Raw genomic sequence first — 24,895 nt, forward strand, 5'->3', positions numbered from 1 at the left:
TCTCTCTCTCTCTCTCTCTCTCTCTCTCTCTCTCTCTCTCTCCCTCCCTCTCTCTCTCCCTCTCTCTCTCTCTCTCTCTCTCTCTGTCTCTCTCTCTCTCTCTAGGCGTTAGAGGACGACCTCGCTCGACGTCGGAGGGAAAAGGAAGGGAGTAGGCGGAGAGGCAGTGAACCAGAGAGCCGATTCGCAGCTCGGCGACCAAAGTTCTTCCCCAGTCTTAGTTTCTCCTAATCTACAGCTGTATACATTTGGTAGCCGAGGGTTAATGTTTAGGGAGTTGATTTGGTTAGGGTTGCAGTCCATGAGTGTGACCCCCCCCCCCCCCCCCATTCAATATATTCAATGTACTAATGACCCAATTCTGGGTCCCCTGTCTCCCTGGGCCCGGGACACCCCCGTTAGCTTCCCTGGTGACACCTTTCCCACATTGCTCCATTGACCAAAAACAATACCCTGTAATATATAGTCGGGGACCCAAAGTCCCAAAATTGGGTTGGACCTGACATGGCGCGTTATACTTTTTATTTGTGTTTTTTTTTGATAGTTCTATCCCTTAGGACAAATAATTGGAGGGTCTGCTCGGTCGGAAATATCGCGAAAAAAAGTTGTGCCTATTTTAATGCATGTACCCTTCATTTTTCGAGATAAATTTCTGAAAAATGAAAAGTAACCTGAAATCCTTGGTGGCTTGGGTAAGCTGTCAAAAAAGGCTTTCCTAGTGCACAGGACACAACTACTGACTATATTCAATTAAGAAAATATTGTTAAACCACATTTGAACATGATTTTGTCTCAATTTTATGTCATAAAAATAGGCGTTTTTTTTCCCTTTTCTTCATCTGCAATCAGGTTTTTTGTCAAGGTTTGACACCAAACAATATGCCATTCTTTTTATTAAGCACTATACTGATTCCACAGCAAAAACTGTACAAATACAACCAAAATCGATGGATCTGTGTGACTTCAACTTTAGTTTGTGATCAATAGGCCCAGAAACTCAATAGAACTTCTGGCTACAATCAAAATGCTGAAAAGCAAACTGAATACTTCACAATATGACATACATCCTCACACGCACACGCACACACACACGCGCACACACACACACACACACACACTCTCACACACACACACACACACACACACACACACACACACACACACACACACACACACACACACACACACACACACACACACAGAAAGTAATCTGGGGATCATACAATGATTTGCACCCCCCACAACATACTACTATGTACAGTACCGTACATCACCTGTATATACTTAACATACTTTGTGGATTTGACAGTGAGCTATTTTCACAGAAGGGGGGGATGGCAGACGTTAACAACTACCATTGAACACCTAGCGTACCTTCTGCCATCTGCAGGAACAGTAACCCAGAGGAAAGCCTAGAGACTACTCTCAAAATTGTGAAAAATACACTGTGTGGAGTACACATTTTTTTAATCCTGAAGGAAATTAAGGTATTGAGCAGCATACATAAATAGATATGAAAAACACAATACATATTATTGCACAACATATTTAACATACATAACACACATTTAACTACTGTATAAGTCAGTTCACACAACCACACACATACTGTAATACACATCATATCGCACATACAGCAGTATGTCACGGAGATGAGGTTCTAGTGATAAAATGTTCATTCATTTCCAGAAATAGCTCACTTCTGGCTTGAAAGTTGTGGGTCCTCATCTTCCAGTCTTGGTATAGGAGAGGGTGGTGTTACCATAAGAATATGTAGGCCTATCATATTCAAGCAGGCACAAATGCATATGGTGCATACTATCAGGTCACACTCAATCTGCAATATCTGGACTTTTTCCATCCAGTGTTGCTTTAAGTTTTCACCAAGGTATTGTGTGATGGTAGAATTTGAACACTGTATTAAGCCTTCTCCAACCAACCTCAAGATTCTGAATGAGATTGAGATCTAAACTCTAATACCAATTATGTTCCCTGAACCAATAGGTGCAACAACTCGTTTTTAACTTCTTAAAACTTCTTTAAACAAAAGACCATATAATGTCATGTAAAATATGCTAGTCTGTTTGAGGGGTTCAAAATAATCGCTGAAATATTTGGTGACAGGTCTAGTTTCCTGTTTCCTGTCTAAGAATGAGGAAAGCTGAATCAATATGTAATTCTATATATTTTTTTAAATACAGGCATATTCATCAGGCTCACATTTTAATGAGACATCATTGGTACACATGGATTGTCCACCACAAAGTCTAGACCTCAACCTCACTGAGAATCTTTGGGATATCCTGGACAAGGCGTGGCATAGTGCCCAGACTCTACCATCATCCATATAAGATCTTGTATTGGTGAAAACTTGGTGAAAGTAAGTCCAGACTTTGTAGAAGTTTATTAAGACAATACAACACCAAATTTGTATCATAATCAAAGAAAAGGGCAGTCATACAACATAACAGTGTGTGCGACCTTTTTGATGCTGATGTTTTAGGCCACACTGTGTAGAACCCTCTCTTATAGAGTGGAGGGTTGGTTCTCCTAAAGTTATCCACCTGTCGCCTGTACTCCCCCTCCAGCCCACCCTTGATCCACCTCACAATTGCAGTGTCATTATGGAAACTTGCATCTGGTAGGTATAAGTGCTGTAGCAAAAGTAGGTATAGGATGAACAATACCAAGGAGAACACCATTCTTTGTGGCACTCCAGTGCTGCTGACCACAATTCTGTATCCACCATCTGCAGAAGTGTCTCTCTAAGCAAGAGTGGCTGGATGTTGGAGGCACTACTGGATAAATCAAAGAGCATTATTCTCACAACACTGTCTCCTTTGTCCAAGTGAGAATGTGCCCTATGTAGTAGTAACTTACAGGATAACATCCACAACTCCCACATTCTCCTGGTAAACTAACTGTATGGAATCCAATGCATGGCGAACCTGGGTTTTCTTTGTGTAGAGCAGCAGTACTCAGTCAGATGTCTTCATTATGTGAGCAGCTGGTCTGTAATCATTGGGGTGTGGCTTTTTGGGGACTGGTATGAGGGATGAGGTCTTCTACTGTAGGTACAATCTATAGCGCCTTACCCATTTATACACTCTTGTTGACGATGTGTTGCTGTGGCTCAGCTACCTCTTTTGCACATGTTTCAAATATTACAGGCTTGAGGCCCAAATACACAGTACATCAATATTTCACTACAGCACACTTCATATACAGTACATACATATAAACAGGGAAGGCACTTATACCAGTGTTCCCAGTGTGCACAGACATGTCCCTCTTTGACCTGGATCAACTAATTGTGCTATCAGTTTGAAATAGGTTAACTTATGTAACTTTTGTAGTGCAGGGATGGGATAGCCAGCATAATGGCTTGGAAATATCACACTCTTCCCTGCTCATGTTGGCATCAGCCTCCAGTGTATCTTTCAGGATGCAACACAGATATGTTGTGGTATTTGCTACCTAGCTGTTAGATAGATGGAAAGGAGGAAACTGTGTTACATTATCACACTCTTCCTATCATTATTATTAATGTCAGACTACCCCATAATCATAACAAATATAAAGAAGCTGTTGGAACCAACTGTTAATTGGAGATAGAATGGTATGGTTGACTGCATATAACAAGTGATTAATCATCACCAACTATACTACCTGTTTGTTACCTAGACAGGTAATCGATATAAGCATTAAATAAGGAGATAAAATTCCCCTCTGTCGCACCCTGTTGCTGACATTAAAACGTGAAGATAGGATGTTCACCCATTTAACATGCACATGTTTGTAAGAGTACCAGTAGGCTAAAAGTTTTACCAAACTACTGGGAACTCCTCCATGCAGAGGTTGAGATAATCAGCAATTAAATTATCTCCTCCTACGTTTTCGCTGTACTGCAGAACAGAACATTCAGTGGACTCAAAGCAGTATCTCAGCGCTTCTTCTGCTTCTGGTGTCCACATCCTGACAGTGTGTGTGGTAGTAGATAGTACTAATCTCTGGTAGAAGAGACATTGAGATTCAGGTAGAAGGTACATAGTTGGGCCTTACTGACCACTGAGCCTATGTGAATACTCCAGGACAGGTCTTCAGCTGCAGTGTCCTCCAGGGATTTAAAGATGCTGACCGTCTCCACCACCTACGAGTCACCACTACATGGGTTTGTGATTGTTTTTGTGAAAGTCCACAATGATTCCCTTGTTGTTTTTAGACTCCAGGGCGGAGCTATTGTTTTTACACCATGACGGCAGATGTTCTGTCTTGTTCCTGTAGTCTGTCTTGTCTTCATTCATAATTAGTGTGACATTATGTTAGCGAATGAGGAGAAAGAGGCAGTTGTGGGTGAACAGGGTGTAGAGTAGAGGGCTTAGCTAACGCCCTTGCAGTGTGCTGGTGTTGATAGCAAGAGGGAGCAGTTAGAGAGGAAATCCACAGTACATGATGGTTGGTCAGGCTCAGATAGTGAGGTTTAGAACAAAGACTCTGAGGCTGGATGGTGCTGAAGGTTGATCTGCAATCCAAAATTTTGCATATGTGTTCCTCAGCTTCATGTTCTCCAGCAGTATGAAGCATGGTGTCCTGTGTAGAGCAGTTTGCCCTGTATGCAAACTGAAATGGGTTATGTTATTCCTGAAAATATTGGCTTTCCAGAAGGTTACCATACTGCAGAGTGGCAGGTCTGTTAGGTGTTTAATGGTAGTTGTGTAGGCCTGCCTTTCCCCCTTCTGTGTAAGTAGCTCACTGCGTCACATCCAGGAAGTAGGCCTATGTATGTGTGGGGTATGTTCAGGTGTGCAGGGTGTCACCTGGGGTGAACATCATTGAAGGATCCCCAGATTGTGTGTGTGAGGGTGGGTGTGTGGGTGTGTGGGTATGTCATATTGCTCAGTATTAAGCATGCCTTTCAGCATTTTTATTGTAGCCTGAAATTATATTGACTCAAGTCCCCACAGATCCGTTGATTTTGGTTGTATTTTCATAGTTTTTGCTGTGGTATCACTATACTGCGTACTAAAAAGAATGGCATATTGTCTGATGTCAAACCTTGGAGAAAAACTTGATTGCCAAAGAAGAAAAGTTGAAAATATAGCAAAAAAGTGAAAAAACGCCTCATTTTATGACATAAAATTGAGCCAAAATCATGTTCAAATGTGGTTTAACAATATTTTCTTTATTGAATATAGTCAGTAGTTGTGTCCTGTGTACCAGGCAAGCCTTTTTGGACAGCTTAACCAAAGCACCAAGGATTTCAGGTCATTTTTCATTTTTCAGAAATTTCTCTCGAAAAATGAAGGGTACATACATTAAAATAGACTTTTTTTCGCGATATTTCCGACCGAGCAGACCCTCTAATTATTTGTCCTAAGGGATAGAACTATCAAAAAAATTACAAATAAAAAGTATAACGCGCCGTGTCAGGTTCCTCCCATTTTAAAGCACTTTTGAGGGTTTGGGTCCCTGACTAATAAGTGTAAGTCGCTGACGGATAAAAGTGTGTGCTAAGTGTAATGTAATAGTATGTATTCCAATACACCTGACCTGCCCTTCTCCCTAACACAGACACAAAGATGCAGAGACATGCATTTAAAACACACAAAACATGTTAAGCATTGTATAATACTATCATATTTCCCTATTACTGTAAATTATATAGGCTACTTAATGCGAATTGTCTTCCCATCTTGCCCAATTTATTTCACATGTTGGAACTCTTTCTCTTAGTCTTACCATTATCATCCTATAATTGTATTTGCTCTAAAAGTGTAGTACTGTACATAGCCTACATAGTACATAGTTTACATAGGCCTAGTTGAATTAAAGTCTTTGTACACTTGCCTGTTTTTATGAAGATGTAAATAAATTCTTTGGCATACAAACCGGTTATCGAGTACCTTAAATCCCTAGTTTTCTTTTAACATCTGGGCTGGTCCCTAATTCTGCGACGTGACGCAGCGTCTTGCTCTGAACAACACCCCTATTACGCGCCGGGGCAAATGACAGCTCCGCTATTCCTGCACTGGATGGAGATTTAGAAACATCGCACATCCCTCGCTGTCTTCAAAATACGGTAGGAGACTGATAATATCTTCTTAAGTTTCATTGGATGTCTTAATAAATCTGTGGCATGATCTGCATGTTTCCAGAAGGCTGCGGGAGCCTACCGCCAGGGTTCTTGTAAAGCATCCTGAACGAGATTCCCGTTTGCCCTTCGTCAGGATAGTCATAAGAAACAAGGGCTTCCACAGATTAAACACATTTGTTATTTTTAAAACAGCTGTCTCGTTGTTGTGTTAGTATTGTGAAAAAACACAAACATCTTTATGCTTCGACTACTGCCCCAAAGGATGATGCAGTCTGAAAACAGTGAGTCAGTCAGGTGTCGCTGTAATTCGGAGCGCATCGGAGCGCCATCTTACAATCGCGCGATGACGACTGTGACCAGTGCGTTAACTCAGAGAATAGCCTAATTATATTACAATAGCCTTCGCGTTATCATCTGCTGTGAAATCTGCAACTTATCTGAATTTAGGCTACAGTACGCTCAAATATGCGCGCGTTATCCACATATTCAGGTCGACGTTTTTACAGGGACTTGGCTGATGCATTTCCTTTCACGTCTGTGGCCAAAATAGCCTGCCCCATGTTAATCATCAAAATCGCCAGCTGCATTGTAGCCTAATATTACGTAACTGTACCACGGATCCGGAAGTAGAAGGGCAAATAGATCTAACATGATGATGAATGGCAATGAAGATATAATAATAACAGCAGCAGCCATAACAACAACAACAACAATAATAGTGATGATGATGATGATGATGATGGTAATGACTGATATAAGAAAACAAACAAACTCCTTCTGCAGTTGAGTAGGCATAGCCTACTGCAATATTTTCCTGTCCAGAATATTGCATTAGGTCATACAATGCAGTAAAGTGCTGTGTTTTTGTAGTAGCCCATTCCATATTTTTGTGTTTCTGTATTTTACTGCAGTGATAGGCCTAATAGGCTACACTAACATGCATTTTCGGTGCTGCAAAATGCAGTAGGCCTATCTATTATTTCACAAGGGTTTCAAAAAAGTATTATTTTTTATTATCAGAGAGAAACGTTATTACTGTCTTGTCCAGTAAAGGAAGCTGACTAATAGAGGCATTTGGAGCATCCAAGTGAAATCAATACCTATTATACCCCCACCACTCAACTGTATTGGCTCTTATGACTGACTGTCTCCAGCAGAGAGGCACTACTTAAGCAGAGCAGGGGTGCATTTCTCAAAGCTGTAGCTGATAACTTCATCAGCTACGTTGCTGTTTGCAATGCAATTTCCCATTGGCAGCTACCCATTGCTAACTGGCTAACAACTTCACTTTTGAGAAACACACCCCAGGGCCAGCATAGCGGTATTCATGGCTAAGATGAGTCACACTGTTGTGAAGTGAAAAGTGAAAGCCCAACTGGGAAACTCCCAACTCCCATTATCATTGTGACACAGCACTCCACAGCACACAGGTGAACGCGGCAAACTGCACACAACAAAATTGCATGTATGCCTCAACCGTGCAGGGGGGCAGCCCCCAATCACACCCGAAAGGGAGCAGTGAGGCGGCACGGTACTATGCTCAGGGTACCTCAGTCATGGAGGAGGATGGGGGAGAGCACTGGTTAATTACTCCCCCCACCTATCTGGCGGGTCGGGAGTCAAACCGGCAACCTTTGGGCTACAAGTCTGATGCCCTGACCGCTTACCCATGTTATGGTCAGCATTGCCCATCTTTGCCCCTGCTAGGGCTTTTTGTAAACAGGAACAGTCTTGTTTTAGTCTACATTACACTGGAGACTGTCTGCTTTTTTCTGCTTTTTCAAATTAAATGGTACTATCCCGCTGCACTGCTCCCATTTGGCGGCTGCCCCCTTGCACGGATGAGGCATGAATGCAATTTCGTAGTGTGCAGTGTGCACTTGTGTGCTGTGGAGTGCTGTGTCACAATGACAATGGGAGTTGGAGTTCCCCGGTTGGACTTTCACAGCCTTTCACACTTTCGCTTTCAAATGGCAACATATGAAGTAAAGTACCCTAATGGCTATGCCTAAAATGAAAACGTGAAGCACTTAGTTTACTGAAAAGCATTTATAATACTCTCCAGACTTCCAGTAATCCAAAAGCTATTGATTTTCTGGCACCAAACCAGAAGAAGGAAAAGCAAAATCATCTTTGGCCAAAGGTATGTAGAGGATAGAGGAAGAGGAACAGAATGCCCGGCTTTGTGATATCGCAGAATGAAATTGGCCAGACTATATGATACGAGGTCTATATAATAATACGAGCTCTCTATAATAATAATAATAATAATAATAATAATAATAATAATAATAATAATAGTTAGATATAAAACTCAAATGATCTGTTACCAGAATGGCAATCATCAAGTCGTAAAGCCCAATGAAACAGTTAGACATACAGATCTGAAGACGCTGCGGTGACTCCCTTCTTTCCCAAACAAAACAGTGTGTGTGCGTGTCTGTTTACAGTATGTGTTTCTGTTTATTTTCCTCTTAAAGGAACAGTCCACCCTTTTTTGATTTTCACATTTTTGCAGTATTTCCCAGCATTATTCATGAATGTGCATACAATTTTCGTCTATGTGTTTCCATTGCCTAGTTTAACAGTATAGCCAAAATAAGCGTAGCAATGTAAGTCTATGGGGGCAAACAAAACATCATCAAATGCACTTATAAAGTAGGCCTACTTTAAAATTAATGTAAAATTCACCAGAGTGCAAAACAGCTATTTAATCCTGTCCTGTGATCAGGGCCGGTTCTGGCTTATTTGGCGCCCTAGGCGAGTTTGAGTTCTGGCGCCCCCCTCTTTTTTTATACCTTACAGAACACAAGAGTAATACCGGTAGTAAGCTTAACTAAATAGCATCAAGAACAATAACTGTTTTGCATCAAATGGATTTCTGGTTCTTTTGGACAGCCGACCAACACATCAGATTGAGTCGCATGAAAGTACCTTCACTGTGTGGTGTCTTGGATGTATACGGTGGTGGTGCCCCCAACCCCAGATGAGAGGGAGGTTATCAATGTGTTTGAATTGTAAAATGGAATTGAAATGCCAGGAGAGTGGTACAGTACATTTGCATGTCAAATGCATGTGTAGACAATAGGCCTACCAAGGAGGTCTGCATTGATAGCCTATCTACACTACCTACAGCATCACAAAGCATGGCAGCATAACAATTTTAATAAGCTACACATTTGTGCTGTCTATGATTCCAAACCAATTTCATTTCTGTACTGGAAATAGTGGTGCATTTGTGAGTAGGAGAATGAGAAGGGGGCTATCTATGTGTTTGAACCGGAGGGACAGGGTGAGAGAAAGGGAGAAAAGCTGTCACGCTTTTGAATTTCATAATATACAAAATATAGTAAATAGCCTCACTTGTCTGTAATACTACATCACTCAGCATGAAAACATGCTGTGCATGGTTCTCTTACATGATTAATGTAGGCCTATATGTCATTCTGGTCTGGAAACAATGATTTGTTTAATCTTACAACAAGCAGGTAATTCATTCAAGTGGATGGAAGGAGATATGGCAGCTAAACTTGTTTTAAACTTGGCACCAGTCTTACTTTACATTGCTGGTCAACCTAGGCAAGTATTATGATGTCAGGTGGGTGTTAGTGAGTAGGCTACTAACAGCTACTTTACTGGATTTCATTGCTTGGCATACTTGGCTAATGTTAGCATGCTAACTAGCGATTTCTCAGATCAAAAGCAAAGCTCTTTTTCCCTCTAATTCCAAACAGTAGCCTCATAACTATTAGGCTTTACATTACCACAAACGGTTGCTGATTAAACCACATACTTCCAAAACACCCTCTGCAACTCCTGCATCATGCAATGACTGGTTTAATGAGAACATAACAATTCTCCACCCAGCAGAGCAGCATTGCTGTTCGCGCTTGCCCTCTGTCTCTCCAATGAGTCTCCAAATTCAAAATAGATGGCACGCTGTCACTCGTCCCGCCCCCTTTCTCAGGACTGTCTGTTTATTGGTTCACAGACTTCCCAGAGACAGTTGAAAGCGATATTACTATTGGCTGAGGGGTGTTTTGCCGTGAGGAGCGCTTTCGCCACGCTTTGTTGATTGCGACTTCATAAAAAAAACCTCCATATCGCAAAATTACGCATCGGAGAGCGCCATTTCGGCGCTCCTTCTTCACATTGCTCTCTAGGCGACCGCCTAGCCGGCCTATGCTTATAACCGGCCCTGTCCTGTGATAATTTGTGGCTTGATGCTAAAGCCTCCATTCACTTTCAGTGATTATGCTAAGCCATGCTAATAATTCTGATCCAATAAATCTAAGTACTGAAAAAACTGAGAAGAAAATGATGTGCACATTCATGAACAATGCTTGGAAATACTGCAAATATGTGAAAATCAAAAAAGGGTGGACTGTTCCTTTAACTTAACCTGGTTTACTCCTGAACCAGCTTTGTAGTATTGGCCCCTGTTCATGTGTTTGTGTTTATTTGCAGGGCCACAATGGGGAGGCGGTCGTGTGTGTGTGGTGTGACCCGCCCCGCTCTCTGGTCACTGCTTCTAGTGACACTGCTGCTCTGCGACCCGACATGGGCGGGCTTTGGCAAGGGGAAGGGAGGCGGCAGCTCAAAGCCATCGTCAGGCGGCTCAAGGACGTCGCACAACAAACCTGCCGCCACCTCGCCCAGGACACCCAAGACCCACGGGGGCGGCAGCAACTGGGGAGCCACGAGCCATGGGGGCAGCCAGCCCAAAAAGCCGGATCCTTACCCTAAAGGGGGCGGTACCGGCACCAACACCAACCAGCAGCCTGGCAGAGCAGGAGGAGGCTATGGTGGGAACACCAATCAGCAGTACCCTGCCGCAGGGGGTGGTGGGCAATACCCAGGTCAGGGGGGCACCAACTATGGCAGGAACCCCAACCAGCAGTACCCAGGACAGGGGGGCACCAACTACGGTGGACAGCCCAACCAGTACCCGGGGCAAGGGGGCACAAATTACGGACGGAATCCCAACCAACAGTACCCAGGACAGTACCCAGGTGGTGGCCAGCCCAACCAATACCCGGGGCAAGGTGGCACTAACTACGGCGGGAGGAACCCCCACCAACCCTACCCAGGCCAGGGTGGCACTCACTATGGCGGGCAGCAGCCGTACCCAGGGCAAGGTGGCACCAACTACGGCCGGAACCCCTACCAACAACCCTACCCAGGACAGGGAGGGTATGGACAGGGAGGGTATGGGCAGGGGTATGGGGGTGGTGGCTATGGAGGATATGGAGCCGGCGGTTATGGGGGTGGTGGATATGGAGGCGGTTACGGGTACCCGAACCAGAACCCCAACAATAAGATCCTGAGCCCGCGCTACGGCGGCGGCTTCATGGGAGGCGGAGGAGGGTACGGCGGCGGCTCCCCCTTCTCCCGCTCCGTGCAGAGCAACGGCTACCAGCCCTCGGTGAAGTCGCAGGGCTTCGCCAAGAAGGCCATGCTGGCGGCTGGCGTGGGGGCGGTGGCGGGCATGGCGGTGGGCTACGGCATCGGCCGCTTCCCCCGGCCGCACTTCGGCTTCCGCAGCCCCATGGAGGAGCAGAACTACAACCGCTACATGTACGAGCGCTACGGCGCCAAGTCCACCGACCAGAACGACTACCGCGACTACGTCTACAAGACGCCGCCCAAGGCCGACAAGAGCTTCCAGACCTACGAGCAGTACATGGACACCTGCATGAAGCGCACCGACCTCCTCAAGGAGCAGCAGGAGGAGAGCGGGAGCCCACAGAGTAGCAGGCTACAGGGTGATCAGCCAACAGACTACCCCGATGGTGGTAGTGTTGGTGGTGTTGGTGGTGGACCGAAAGACTCAGAGACGCAGAGCAATCTACAGACGAATCAATCAAAGTCAAAGGAACCTGATGGACCTAAAGATGTAGCAGCCGCATCCGGTAGTTTGGAGCCGAGTCTGCTGACCCAGCCCCCACCTATCCCAGCTGCAGCAGCGGACAACAACGCTGCCACGACTCCAAGTCTCCCAGAGCAAGACGACGCAGTCACCGCTTCCTCTCCCATCGCTAGTAGGAGGAGGAGGAAGAGACGCGCTGCCGAAAACGACAACGACAACAACAACAACGACGACCGGGAGGTGAGCATCTCGAAGATCGGCTACCCGGCAGCGGCGGGCAATGCTGGCACATCTTCATGTGTCTTAGAGCAAGACGCCGTCACCGCTTCCTCTCCCGTCGCTAGTCGGAGGAGGAGGAGGAAGAGACGCGCCGCCGAAAACGACAACGACCAGGTGGTGAGCATCTCGGAGATCGGCTACCCGGCGCTGATGGACCAGCTGAAGTCGCGCCGCTGCATGGAGCTCTACATGGTCTACTCGGAGAAGTACCTGCAGAAGGCCGAGGCCCAGCAGCAGGAGCAGGGGCAGGGGGGCGGCGACGGGAACAAGCCCCGAGGAGGAGCAGGAGCAGGGGGAGACGCCGGCCACTGGGGCAGACCTCTGGTGCTGCTGTTCACCACCACCGTCATGCTGCTCAGTAGCAACGTTTTACTGCAGTGAGAGAGAGAGAGAGAGAGAGAGAGAGAGAGAGAGAGAGAGAGAGAGACAGACAGAGTGAGAGAGAGAGAGAGAAAGAGAGAGAGAGAGAGAGAGCGAGAAAGAGAACGAGAGGAAGAAAGTGTGTGTGTGCGTGCGTGTGTTTGTGGTGGAGTCCTGCATTTTGTTACCATTGTCAGGCTGCTTTGTAGTATTATCTTACTTACATACATGTAGTAATATCTTACTATTGTGTTAATATCTTACTGCAGTGAGGCAAACCAGGGTTTGTGCGTGTGTGTGTGTGTGGGGGGGTGTGGGTGTGTGAGCGAGATTAAGAGTTTGTTTGACAGAGAGAGTGTGTGTGTGTGTGTGTGAATTGATGTGCTCGTGTTATGCATATGTTTGAGTGTGCATATGTATATCTGTATTTCGGCCCCTGTATGTGTGTATATGTAGGAAAGGGTGAGGAGAAGAGTTACTCCATCCGTCCATTTGAGCCCAGGTCTCTGGCGTACCACAATGTGTTGCTCTGACCACCACACCAAAGAGCCAGGCTCATTAGAATGAATGTCTGAGCGAACGGACAACCCCATAATGAAGGTCACACCAGAGAGAGTAGAGAGAGAGAGAGGTTCCGCTGGCCCATTTTTTCCAGGTACTACAATTGCAAAGAGGGGCTAATCCCCTTTAGGCCTAAGGACTGTTCTATTCAATGCTAAGAGTATTAAGACATGCCCCTTAAGGCAGACCGGAACCTAGTCATTTCAGGTGCCCATAGCAACCTATTACATTGGCATATCTCTGGTCACACCATCACATTGCCCTTCCCCTTCCCATATCCTGGGGGTCCTTGAATGACATGGAATTACGGCTCACATGTGATTGGGCCTCAAATGGTCACATGGTAAGCCATAGGGAAGGAGAGTACTGTAGTGTTTTCCTGCCTGTGTTTGAACCTGGGCCTCAGATGGGGAGGGGGAGAGAGAGAGAGAGAGAGAGAGAGAGAGAGAGAGAGAGAGAGAGAGAGAGAGAGAGAGAGAGAGAGAGAGAGAGAGAGATTAAACATTCTTAGGGACCGACATGACCAAATGGATGGTAAAATTATCTTGAATTGATACCGTATGTTTGTTAGTATTGGACAGGGTGTTATTGGATTTTTTTTTTTCATGTGTCTCTCTATTGTTTGTCATGTTTATGATTTTGCACTGAATTGCACTGGAATGATCTGAATTCTTTTGAACTATACCCCAACTTTCTCAAACAACCTCACTGCTCAATCAGTGTGTAACCATATCCAATATTGCTTGTGATTGTGAACGTACGTAGATGGCTAGATGCATGAGTTTTCAGTTGTTGTTTTTTTTATTAACAGTCTGTGTCTTGGGTTGTCTTTACGTATAGTCCTCCATTGGAGTGGACGGTTGACTCAAACTGAAAATCACGTCACATCAACCGTTATTGCCACATTGGCATCATCGTAACAATCCATACATCATAGTGCCACACCAGAGTTGTATATCGTATAAGTAGAAGTACTCTTGAGTCTTGCAGATGTAATTACACCACAAACAATAGTATGATATTACAAACTTGAAATTAGGTTATATCATACCACTAGTGCTGTAATTACATTGGCAAGAGTACTTCTACTTTATACAGCTCTGGCCATTACATAATCATTATACAGTACAGACATCTTACACTATTGCTAATGAATATTAAACTCTACAAAACAAACAAGCTGTTTGCGCTGACAAATGAGCAGTTCTTCTTTTCTTTCTCATCCAAACATGCCGTTTAAAATAGCAGGGTGGACGCAGTTGTCATCTACTTAATTTAGATGAGTTCACACTGCACACTCACTCATTTGGTATTTACAGTATAGCATTAACCTCATCAGTAGGCCTATCTAACTGCAGTATATCATATTACCATGACTCTGGATCACCCCAGAGCTAATCTAAAGGTGTACAAATAAACCACACAAAGCATGTGTGTTGCTGTATGTATCCGTGCTTCATGCCTCTATGTGATGGTGGAGGATTCAAACTCGCTTTTCTCACATATAGGTCATTCATGTGCCAAATACAGGCTAATATCTAATAGGCCAATTGTACTTCAGATGCATTTAGCCTACTACATCCGGGCATGTTATGTTATGGCTGCTCTACTAACATCTGCTGAAAGACTTTGATGCCATAGCTTCCTCAGTGTGACTTTTATCATGTCAATATATCACCATGTATTCCCCAGCTCTGTAATAACCAAAGTGATACTGATTTGGTCTATGTACAATAGCTAGTATTGCAAGCTGTAGCCTACCCGCAAACATAGCATTCATCTATCATCAAACCATCACTAATAGCCTGATTTCAGATAGACATATAGTATAGTAGATCAGTAGCCTAAAGTCAACTTTTTGGATGCAGTTGGATTACGTTACAGGCTATACTTTACTTGCTGTCATCATGTAGACTTCCTCACAAAGTGCACTTATAATTTCATGATACTAACTAAGTACAGGGGTGACATGAGGCTTGAATGCTGGTGTCATCCTTCAGGTAGAGAGATATCAGGTGTTAAATTCTGATGTGATGCCATATTGGTAGAAGGTAGATTTCAGCTGTATTTCCTCATCTTGGTAGCTATTGCCTTCTATCTTCATTGTCCTGTCATGGATGGGGTCAGCTCTATGTTCCCACAACCCATTGGTACCACAGCCCAATGGTCCCACAGCCGAATTTTCCCACAGCTTATCCCTGTTGCTCCATGTGATGTGGGAGCAGGGCCGGATTAAGATCTCCTGGGGCCCCTAGGCTACAGTTTGCTTTGGGGCCCCCTGGAAGTCAAATGTCACGACAGATTTACATAGGCAGTGTCATAATTACAATCTAGGAAATAAAGGTAACATATCTGCCAAGTGTACTCAACATGACAGATACAATTTTGCAATATTGCATCTTGTCACAATTAATTTTTTTTCCACTTTTGGCCAGTCAGGGGCCCCCTGGCAGGTGGGGGCCCCTAGGCTGCAGCCATATCTAGCCTGTGCGTTAATCCGGCCCTGTGTGGGAGGACTAATGGGCTGCGGAAACATAGACACGTTCCAGTCATGGATTATCAATCAAAGCTCCCACTTGTTACAAGTAAAGGTGATGTTGGATTGCTTGTACTGTATTTTCAGATTTCTGCTGCACTTGCTCTGTCACACTGATGTCTTGAAATTCTCCTGCTTCATATCTATTTGGCCTCGTCTGTGTAGGCTATAATATTAACACTTTAGACTTTGTATGTGCACTATTTCGATTCCAGTGTGACCCTGTAATAAAGTGATTGTTTTGAAATGAATGCTGCTGTTTCCTGTCATTTGTGTGAGGGGTCTGTTTCTCATTTGAAGTCCCAGATTCTAGCATGCAGGAAATCTCCAGAATTAATAATAAAATAATTGCCCCATTTAGGACGACCGTAGCAATTATTTCCATGTGTAATGTGCCTGTTTAAAGGCCCTGTTGTGTAACCATGGTCTTTGCCATAAACGGTGTGGGTGCATGTTCCCTTCTCTCTCTCTCTTTTTTGTACAGGGTGTCGTCATGTTTTCCTGAAAGTGTTTCATCGCTGGCCTGGCGGCACTCTGTAGGCCAACATGCTGCTCGTCGCTATAGCAACACGCACCAGAGAACGAACATATTGGACCTTCCCATGGCGCATCTGCTCGGTTGCCAGGAAACCACAGTGTGTTGATGGGAGGGAGGGTGTGCCACAAGAAGGGAAAGAGTGGGCAGGATGGATCTGGGAAAAATATAGCCTTCAGCGCTAGCTGCTGCCTACCCTAGAACAGATCAGGTGATATGTGTACTGCACAAGTAGGATGAAAGATACAAACCAACAACAATTTGCTACAATGCAAATTTACTGTCCAAAATAGATACTGTACCCTACAAAATAGATACTGTATGCCTTGCTAATATATATATATATATATATATATATATATATATATATATATATATATATATATATATGTGTGTGTGTGTGTGTGTGTGTGTGTGTGTGTGTGTGTGTGTGTGTGTGTGTGTGTGTGTGTGTGTGTATAAAAACATAGGCAAACCAGTTGAGGCATCCACAACTTTCTGTTTTTATTGTCAACCACAAGTAATGCCCATTTATTTTTTAACAACAAATAAATCATTAACCCCTTAATGCAGAGCCTCTGATATGACCTTATTGTCACCAAAATGGTAATGACACAACTCTTAATCCGTTACCTAAGACTCCTTGAAATGTTATAGCAATATTGTTATCGTGTAGTTGAGGGTTTTTAGCAAAGAGTGAATAGGCCCATCGAGAGGGACATCTGCAGTAAGAGGCTACACATTGACTTTTACAATAAGGTTAATCAAAACAGGTCCATACGCACTGTAGTTTCAATAGACACATCAATAACAGCTTCGGCCTATATGGGTTGTAAAATAAAATTCATAGCCATATAAAGATTTTTTTGTATCTTTTTGCATTATATTTACATTTAGTCCTAAAGTGAATATGAAAGTGAATACGAACTCATAAATGAGTAAACTAAAAAAAAGAATGTTTTCAAGATTGTAGTAACAACATATATGTTATTACCCTGCTATATGTCTTTGCTATGAACAATCTCAGTTTTACAATTCACTTGAAAAAAGTAAATTTACATCATAAAGCCTTCCTAAAAAATTGTTTTTGGTCTTTTAGACCAGTGTTTCCCAACCTTTTTTGTCTCATGTACCCCCAGAGCCTGTGTTTTAAATCACTTTTTCTATTCCAGTGTGACTATGCTCCATGCATTTGTTAAAATTACATTTTTCCAAGTACCCCCTTCAGTGTGCTCGCGTACCCCTAGTGGTACACGTACCCCTGGTTGGGAAACACTTTTTTAGACTTCATTAGTGATAGGACAGTTTAGAGGTGGACAGGAAACGAGTGGTGAGAGAGAGACTAAAATTACCCGGGCCAGAATCGAACCCGGGCCACCAGCAAAGCAGCCCAGTGCCCTAGCGTTAGAGCCACAGGGCCCATGAAGCCATTTTTGAAAATGATTTGCACTGCATTAAATGCAGCCTACTGTATGCATCAGGTAACACGGGTGGCGATTTGTATCACTGCCAATAAATAAATAAAAACAACACATGAATGGGTGTAAATAATTGTACAACCTCAACAGCAATCTCTATTATCCGAAGCCTATATGAGATCCACCACGGAAAAGGCTTACGCATGGAATAGCTCTGGCTGGATAGTTCTGGAATGCTTTTAGAATAACCACCAGAGTTAGTTTGCCTGCTTTGTGCAGGACTGTGATTTGCAAAGGCCGGTGGAAAAGGCTGGAAAATACAGTGCAGTGCATTGTGTGTTCCAGAGTGTTCCATGGTGACAGCAGTATTATAAATTAAGGTTATTTTCAGCTGAAAAATCAGGAATCCCAGAGAAAGAAGGAAAAAAAGATCACGTGTACAGTTTTACATCCCACGGCTTCATTTAGTGGTTATAATTAAATGTGTTAGTAAGTGTGTTTATTCAAAGTTGTTTTATTAAGTTCATACTGCCTGAAATGCTGTTCAAATGTGTAAAAAAAAGTTCCACAGAGAATACATACATGCTTTTATAGACATCAAAGCCAAAAGCACCACTAGAAATCAAAACAAAAGTCAATAAACTTCCTGGAGAAATGTTCTATTTTTTTTAAATGTAGGCTATTTGTTGGTGTTGCTGTTTGTGATATAAAGCACCTTCGAAAGATCTGCTGATGTTGTGGAATTTAGCTGCAAACTTGTAATTTTAGGGAAACAAGCGCCTCAGTATTCTCTACAGGTGTCAATCATAACAAACTACACAGACAAGGTACGTCAGAAAGTTGGGAAAAAATCCACCCAGCTGATTTCTTTTGTATGAAAACAGTGCACTCAAGACTGGTCGACTACCAATCTAGTGGCCACCTATTCCAGAGGGACATTACTTATCAGTATTTTTACTTTATTGTCTATATTTATTGTCCAGTATAAGTCCATAGATCAGGGACAGGGACAAAGTCCTCCAAGGGCCGAACTATGAACACAAACCAGGATTTCCCCCTGCACTTAAGGCCTATAGGCCTACTGAAGGTGTCCACCTTTACAATACACCCCAACTTTACTAGGTCCCCTTGAAAATGTAAGTTAATTGTATTGCAAATGTAATTTCAAAGATTTCTTTAGAAAACATGTCATATTTAATGTGGAACTGCATAACATTTAAATTATAGTGGGGGCCGGATAGGCTCCCCACCCCTTCCATAGATTGACACCCATGATCTTGACACCGTATCCTTCATTTCCCCCCGGGGATCAATAAAGTTACTCTACTATCTCACCCCCTCAGGCCCCTTACAGACAAAGGCGAGTCACAAAAGCAACACGTTAGCATACGTCTGTGAAGATCATCAGTCATCCAAGTCATGATATATTATCCAAAGAAGCTCGATTGTAGGCAACTCTTCTTGGAGCCTGAAGATGTTTCATTCTTGAACTGAATAGATTTGTCAGTTCCTGGTTCCTTAGCAAGGGGAAGCCAAGGTGTTATATGTGTGGATCACACCCTCAATCTTCACATTATTTAATCTGATTACAGGGTCGCCAGTCACCAGTGGGCTCCATGTATATAGGGGGTCACCACACAGTTCGATTTATGAAGACGCTTGGGGGGGTCTATTGGAGCTGATTGTACATAGAGCCCAAAATGTGCTGCTATATACGCCCCTGCCGGTTTCTCCCTGGGCCCAGGACAACTGACCCCCTTTGCCCCCCCCAGCCCCTGTCATCTTCCCTGTCTGATCATCACACCAGCTGGACCCAAACCAGTGGCACCAGGGCCATCAGGAGCACCGACACCGACCCCCAGCCCACCGGCCCGGGCCCGGCCGCCCCTCGTTGCTGGTACCGGTAGTCCGACTGGTTCCGGCCAACTCCTCCGTAGCCCTCTTGGTAGTACCCGCGCCGGTCCTCCTCGGACGAGTCGTACCCGTAGCCGTGCCCGTAGCCCCGTCCTCCGTACCCTCCTCCATAGCCTCCGCCGCCGTAGTGGTGGTTACGTCCCAGGGAGCCCAGCCCGTAGCCCACCGCAGCCCCACCGATGGCCCCCGCGGCGGCCGCCCCAGCCAGCTTCAGGCCCGTCCTGGAGCCCTTGTTCTTGTTCTGGTCGGGGTTCTGGTTGTAGAGTAGAGTAGAGTAGAGTAGAGTAGAGTAGAGTAGAGTAGAATAGAGTAGAGTATAATTTATTAATCCCGAAGAAAATTAACTCCTTAGTGCAGAGGCTATGTTATAACCTTACTCTCACAAATATTGTAATGGCTATGTCTTAATCTGTTACTTAAGGCTCTCTGTACTGTCATAGCAATGTCGTTATGATGTAGTTGAGTATTATCAGCAGCAAGAGGCTACGGTGTCCAGTAGCATACATACATAAATACAGTATACAATACAAACACACAGACATAACAAGCATCATTGAGTATATATGAAGAGCTCTTTTCCAAAACGCTATATTTTGACTTTTTGCATTTTAATATTGTAATTGACTGTTAAGAAGTCATATCATCTATGTGAATTCTTGCCATTCAAATGTTTTGAGAACATACTTTAAAACCTCTATAAAATGCATTTTGAAAATGCAATTCAATGGAATTCCCAATACAAAAATGTCAATTTTCCAACATTCTATAAAATGGATATATCACATTTTGGAAAAGAGCTCTTCATATATTCACCATAAATTAACTTTTTTCATCACCAGCCAAAATGTCTTGTAGATGCTAATCTTACTAGCCAAACATACACTCACTAATTGGTCAAAGTGGCTAGTAAGTTGGTATTTTCTGCCAGCCAAACTGAAATTTCACCAGCATTTGGCCGGTTGGCTGGTGTTAATTTAGAGCCCTGATATGGAAATATTATAGAACTGCCCACAAGACTAACACAACTGGCAAAGTCATGTCATTCACAATCTACAGCACTGAATAAGATACTGTACTTAATCATCAGTGTATGAGCTGTATAGTACCGTATGTCGTCCCAACCCACTACAGTGTGGAGAGTGAGTATTGCAGTTTGGTAACATTCTATAAAATGGATATATCACATTTTGGAAAAGAGCTCTTCATATTCATATATGCACCATACAGCGCACGCTTCCATACCTGGTTCTGGTTGTGGGATGAGGGCAGCTTGTTGCCGATGGGCGAGCCCCTGCCCTTGAAGCCCCCTCTGCGCTTGGCCTGGGCGGCGCTGGGGCACAGGGCTGCACACAGGAGCAGGCAGGCCCACAGCAGGGGCAGACACTTCTGCACGACCACGGCCATCGCTGGATATGTAACAAAGGGGGGGAAAAAAACACAAACATCCGTCTCAAAAACATTTGGGTGCAGGTCAGGACTAGCAAAGTCATATGAAAACTGATGAAAATAATGTCACCGAAACCAAGCTCCTGTTTCTCTTACTTAAATATGACATTTCTGGCAGCATCTCCATAATCAGACATGTGCATGGAAGGAAAGAAATTATGTCAACTATTGTCACTAATACAACAGTGTACTTTTTTCTGTCTCTGTATCTGTGTGTGTGTGTGTGTGTGTGTGTGTGTGTGTGTGTGTGTGTGTGTGTGTGTGTGTGTGTGTGTGTGTGTGTGTGTGTGTGTGTGTGTGTGTGTGTGAGGGAGGGAGGGAGGAAATGTGTGTGGTGAGGCTTGCTGCAACACACAGCAACAGGCACACAGATAGCAATTGAAGCTCGCTTCTACTGGCTGATGGCCATGCCTGATGGCTGTCTGTTCTCGGCATGATGGGTAGGCAAAAGAAATTAGGGCAACGGAATACAACGGCCTCTAATATAGGCCAAAAAGTGTGTGTGTGCATGCGTGAGTGTGTGTGTGTGTGTGTGTGTGTGTGTGTGTGTGTGTGTGTGTGTGTGTGTGTGTGTGTGTGTGTGTGTCTGTGTCTGTGTGTGGTTGGGAAGTATCAAGTGACAGTGTGGACAAGTACATTAATATTGTAACACGGATCAAACGCTTATGCTTGTGCGTGCTTTCACTTGCAATATTTTAGAGGGCTTTTCTATGCCTTTATTTGACAGGACAGTCGAAGATGGTGACAGGAAGCGAATGGGACAGAGAGGTTCGGGAAATGCCCCGGCCGGACTCGAACCGGGGTCCCCGTGGGTGGGCATGCAAGCCCAATTGTGGGGGACTTAGCGCACTTGCAATGTTTTAAACACGTTGTCAATAAGCCACAATAAGCCATAACAATATATCACAAATCATATTAAACAAATAAACAAACACACCTTAAATAGCAGTATGGTAATACACCCACTGTACACAGTTAACTGGGCAGCCATGGCCTAATGATTAGGGATGGGGTCTTGAGATCAGAGGTCCATAAGTTCGAATCCCACCCTTACCTCTACACACACCAGAGTTGGGTAAGCTCAGGCCACATGCGGCCCGCTCAGCCACTTCATGTGGCCCACCAAGCTTTCACAAGAAAGACAACTTTAAAACTCAAATCATATGGTCACCCAACATTCTAAAAATGGCTACCTAAAACAAGGGATTTTCGCAACTGACAAATTATGTTAGCGAACACTATTTCTTATTATTGACAGGGGTAAGTTGTCTGCTACATCTGGCCCTTCGTTCAATTTTCTACTGTAAACCTAATGTGGCCTTTGGGCCAAAATAATTGCCCACCCCTGCCTTACCCCATACCAACACACATGGCTGACATTCCCTTGAGCATGGCACCTAACCCTAAATTGCTTCAGGGACTGTAACCAATACCCTGTAAATAGCCCTTAGTCACTTTGGATGAAAGTATCAGCTAAGTGTAATGTATTGTAAATTGGCAAGCTGGGGCTGAAATTCAGCATGGGATTCATGTCATTTGTGGGCTACGATGCATGCAACTACACTTAACATGATCTAACATGTTTCAACATGATTTTAAATTCATTTTAAAAAATGACACTGGGCCTCTCCAATGTAATAATAATAATAATAATAATAATAATAACAATAATAATAACAACAATAATAATTTAGACAAAATGTTTAGTTTCCCAGTTGTATTAAGACTCCTCGTGAATTATCACTAGTGAAAAATCAAAACTAAGTTTAACCTGTTGCTTATCCAGGTGAATGTACATTGTTTTTGACAAGTGCGTGTGTGCGTGTGTGGGCACGTGCGCGCGTGCAGTCATAAATGCCACCCTGCGCTGGAAAGAGCTGGAACATCATTACACAATTACAGTGTGTGTTTATCGCTCCCCTCTGCTTTTGTGCGCTCGCTTGCTGGTAATTATTCGCTCCATGTCACCCCAAAGGACAAGGAATACACAGCGGGAGGAGACACACACACACACACACACACACACACACACACACACACACACACACACACACACACACGCACGCACGCACGCACACACACACACACACACACACACACACACACACACACACACACACACACACACACACAAGGGCTGAAATTAGGGGTATTATTACCCCAACTAAACGCTTTTGTAACCCCAAACTGACCCTAAAATTGTGGTAAAAATGTGGAGCAGCTTAGAACATACACTTTCAAAAAAGTGTGAAAGATACAGCATACATTAAAAAATATATTTTAGCAATGTGTTGGTAAACCAGAACAGAAACTCAAGGGGAAAACGGTGAAAATGATAGCCTACATTTGAAATGGAATCATTTCGAAACACTGTATACACTTAAACAGATTTTCATTAATGTGGTAGCTTTTATCAGTCAAAATGTGTTTATATCTTTGATATACAAAAGCATATTCAGGTTCAGAAAGCATAGCTACTTGTAGTTTACTATAAATAGCATCTTCAGATAACTGGTAAGGTGAGGACAAACAAGTGAAAAAACAACAACAACAACAACAAAAAACCCTGATTGATACGGTTTTCAATGATGTAAAGTCAAGTCTAGTCTTACCTGACTACTGTTCTCTCTCTTCTGCGAAGTGCAGATCAGTATCTCTGTCTGTGAGTGAATGTGTAGAGGTCTGTGCCTGTGACAGACTGTCTGTATGCACCTCCCAATACTACATGACACTGCCCTGGTCCCTCCCACATTCATGTCAATTATCTCATAGCAACCAATCACTAACAGGCTACACGCACACACACACACACAGGCACGCACGCATACATACGCATACATACGCATACACACGCATACACACGCATACACACGTACGCGCACACACACACACACACACACACACACACACACACACACACACACACACACACACACACACACACACACACACACACACACACACACACACACACACAGCCCTGCAATCAAGACCTCCCACGCATATATTGGTTGAGAGCAAACTGTACTATGCTCTATTCAGTGTCAATGGAGCAACATGATCTACAGTAATTTCATAGAGATGTAGGTGTGTGTGTGTGTGTGTGTGTGTGTGTGTGTGTGTGTGTGTGTGTGTGTGTGTGTGTGTGTGTGTGTGTGTGTGTGTGTGTGTGTGTGTGTGTGTGTATGCGTGTGTGTGTGTGTTCGCGTGCAGTGGCGTGCACAGGCATTTTGGAGGGGAAGTGCTCGACCTCTGCGTACCTTACTAGAGTATAAGTTAAATTAAATTAAATTAAATTACTAGTTAATTATAAACCATTTCCTTATGATTATGTCAACATATACCACAATACATTACACAAAAAAACAGACTCACAAAAGGGCATTTTTTGTCCTGTAGGGCAGTGGTGCTCAAACTGTGCTACGCGTACCACTGGTGGTACTTGAGACATCTCTGGTGGTACTTGGAAGAATTCATTTTTTGTGCATTGATTTGAAGGAGAAGTTGTTGCAGAGGAAAATGTTTCTTTGGTCTCACATTTTGTAATATTGAACTGTATGAATCTGAAAACATTATGCAGAATAATACTAGGCAAGCAAGAAATTTGAAAAACAAACTTGCACTGAATGTGACCGTAGCTGTTGATGCCGTTATGAACCTCTCCTGTAGCCTATTGACTGGCAAAAGTGAATATGGAAGGCCTTTGCTGCGATATTCTAATGTTGGTTGTCAAGGTGGTACTCGGAGAGCTCAATATTTTCTCGGGTGGTACTTCACACAAAAAGTTTGAGAACCACTGCTGTAGGGTAAAGGGGCAGGTGCTTTAGCACCACCTCGTCCCTATCTGTGCATGCCTACAGTATGTGTGTGTGCGTGTGTGTAT

At 43.8% G+C, this 24,895-nt stretch overlaps 3 protein-coding genes across 6 annotated transcripts in view; 2 read left to right on the forward strand and 1 right to left on the reverse strand.

The window, feature by feature from the left end:
• Positions 1-313, forward strand: part of si:dkey-81j8.6 (serine/threonine-protein kinase 10) — a 26,476-nt gene extending 26,163 nt beyond the window's left edge. For all 4 annotated transcript variants that reach the window (XM_063209880.1, XM_063209881.1, XM_063209883.1 and 1 more), the window contains one exon: positions 106-313. In XM_063209880.1, coding sequence (XP_063065950.1) covers positions 106-231 — 126 coding nt within the window. In that variant the 3' untranslated portion in view covers positions 232-313. The remainder of the gene's footprint in view (positions 1-105) is intronic.
• A 5,152-nt stretch (positions 314-5,465) lies between these two features.
• LOC134457883 (uncharacterized) lies at positions 5,466-15,950 on the forward strand. The gene is made up of 2 exons (XM_063209884.1): positions 5,466-6,079; positions 10,562-15,950. The coding sequence occupies exon 2, from the start codon at positions 10,569-10,571 to the stop codon at positions 12,621-12,623; it is 2,055 nt and encodes a 684-aa protein (XP_063065954.1). The 5' UTR covers positions 5,466-6,079; positions 10,562-10,568; the 3' UTR covers positions 12,624-15,950.
• Positions 15,951-17,447: 1,497 nt separating this feature from the next.
• Positions 17,448-23,726, reverse strand: sprn2 (shadow of prion protein 2). The gene is made up of 3 exons (XM_063211181.1): positions 23,625-23,726; positions 20,809-20,972; positions 17,448-19,819 (listed from the first exon to the last, which is right to left on the reverse strand). Exons 2-3 carry the CDS (start codon positions 20,968-20,970, stop codon positions 19,451-19,453), a joined length of 531 nt encoding a protein of 176 aa, XP_063067251.1. The 5' UTR covers positions 20,971-20,972; positions 23,625-23,726; the 3' UTR covers positions 17,448-19,450.
• Between the last annotated feature and the right edge of the window lie 1,169 nt (positions 23,727-24,895).

Source organism: Engraulis encrasicolus, chromosome 11 (assembly GCF_034702125.1).
Source record: "Engraulis encrasicolus isolate BLACKSEA-1 chromosome 11, IST_EnEncr_1.0, whole genome shotgun sequence".
Lineage (NCBI taxonomy): Eukaryota > Metazoa > Chordata > Actinopteri > Clupeiformes > Engraulidae > Engraulis > Engraulis encrasicolus.

What these genes read in the sequence shown, in the direction of transcription:
- LOC134457883 (XM_063209884.1), top strand. Translation starts at nt 10,569, where the DNA reads ATGGGGAGGCGGTCGTGTGTGTGTGGTGTGACCCGCCCCGCTCTCTGG.
- sprn2 (XM_063211181.1), bottom strand. Translation starts at nt 20,970, where the DNA reads ATGGCCGTGGTCGTGCAGAAGTGTCTGCCCCTGCTGTGGGCCTGCCTG. An exon ending in CATCCCACAACCAGAACCAG is followed by an intron (nt 19,820 to 20,808) that starts GTATGGAAGCGT and finishes CTCTACAACCAG; the next exon opens with AACCCCGACCAGAACAAGAA.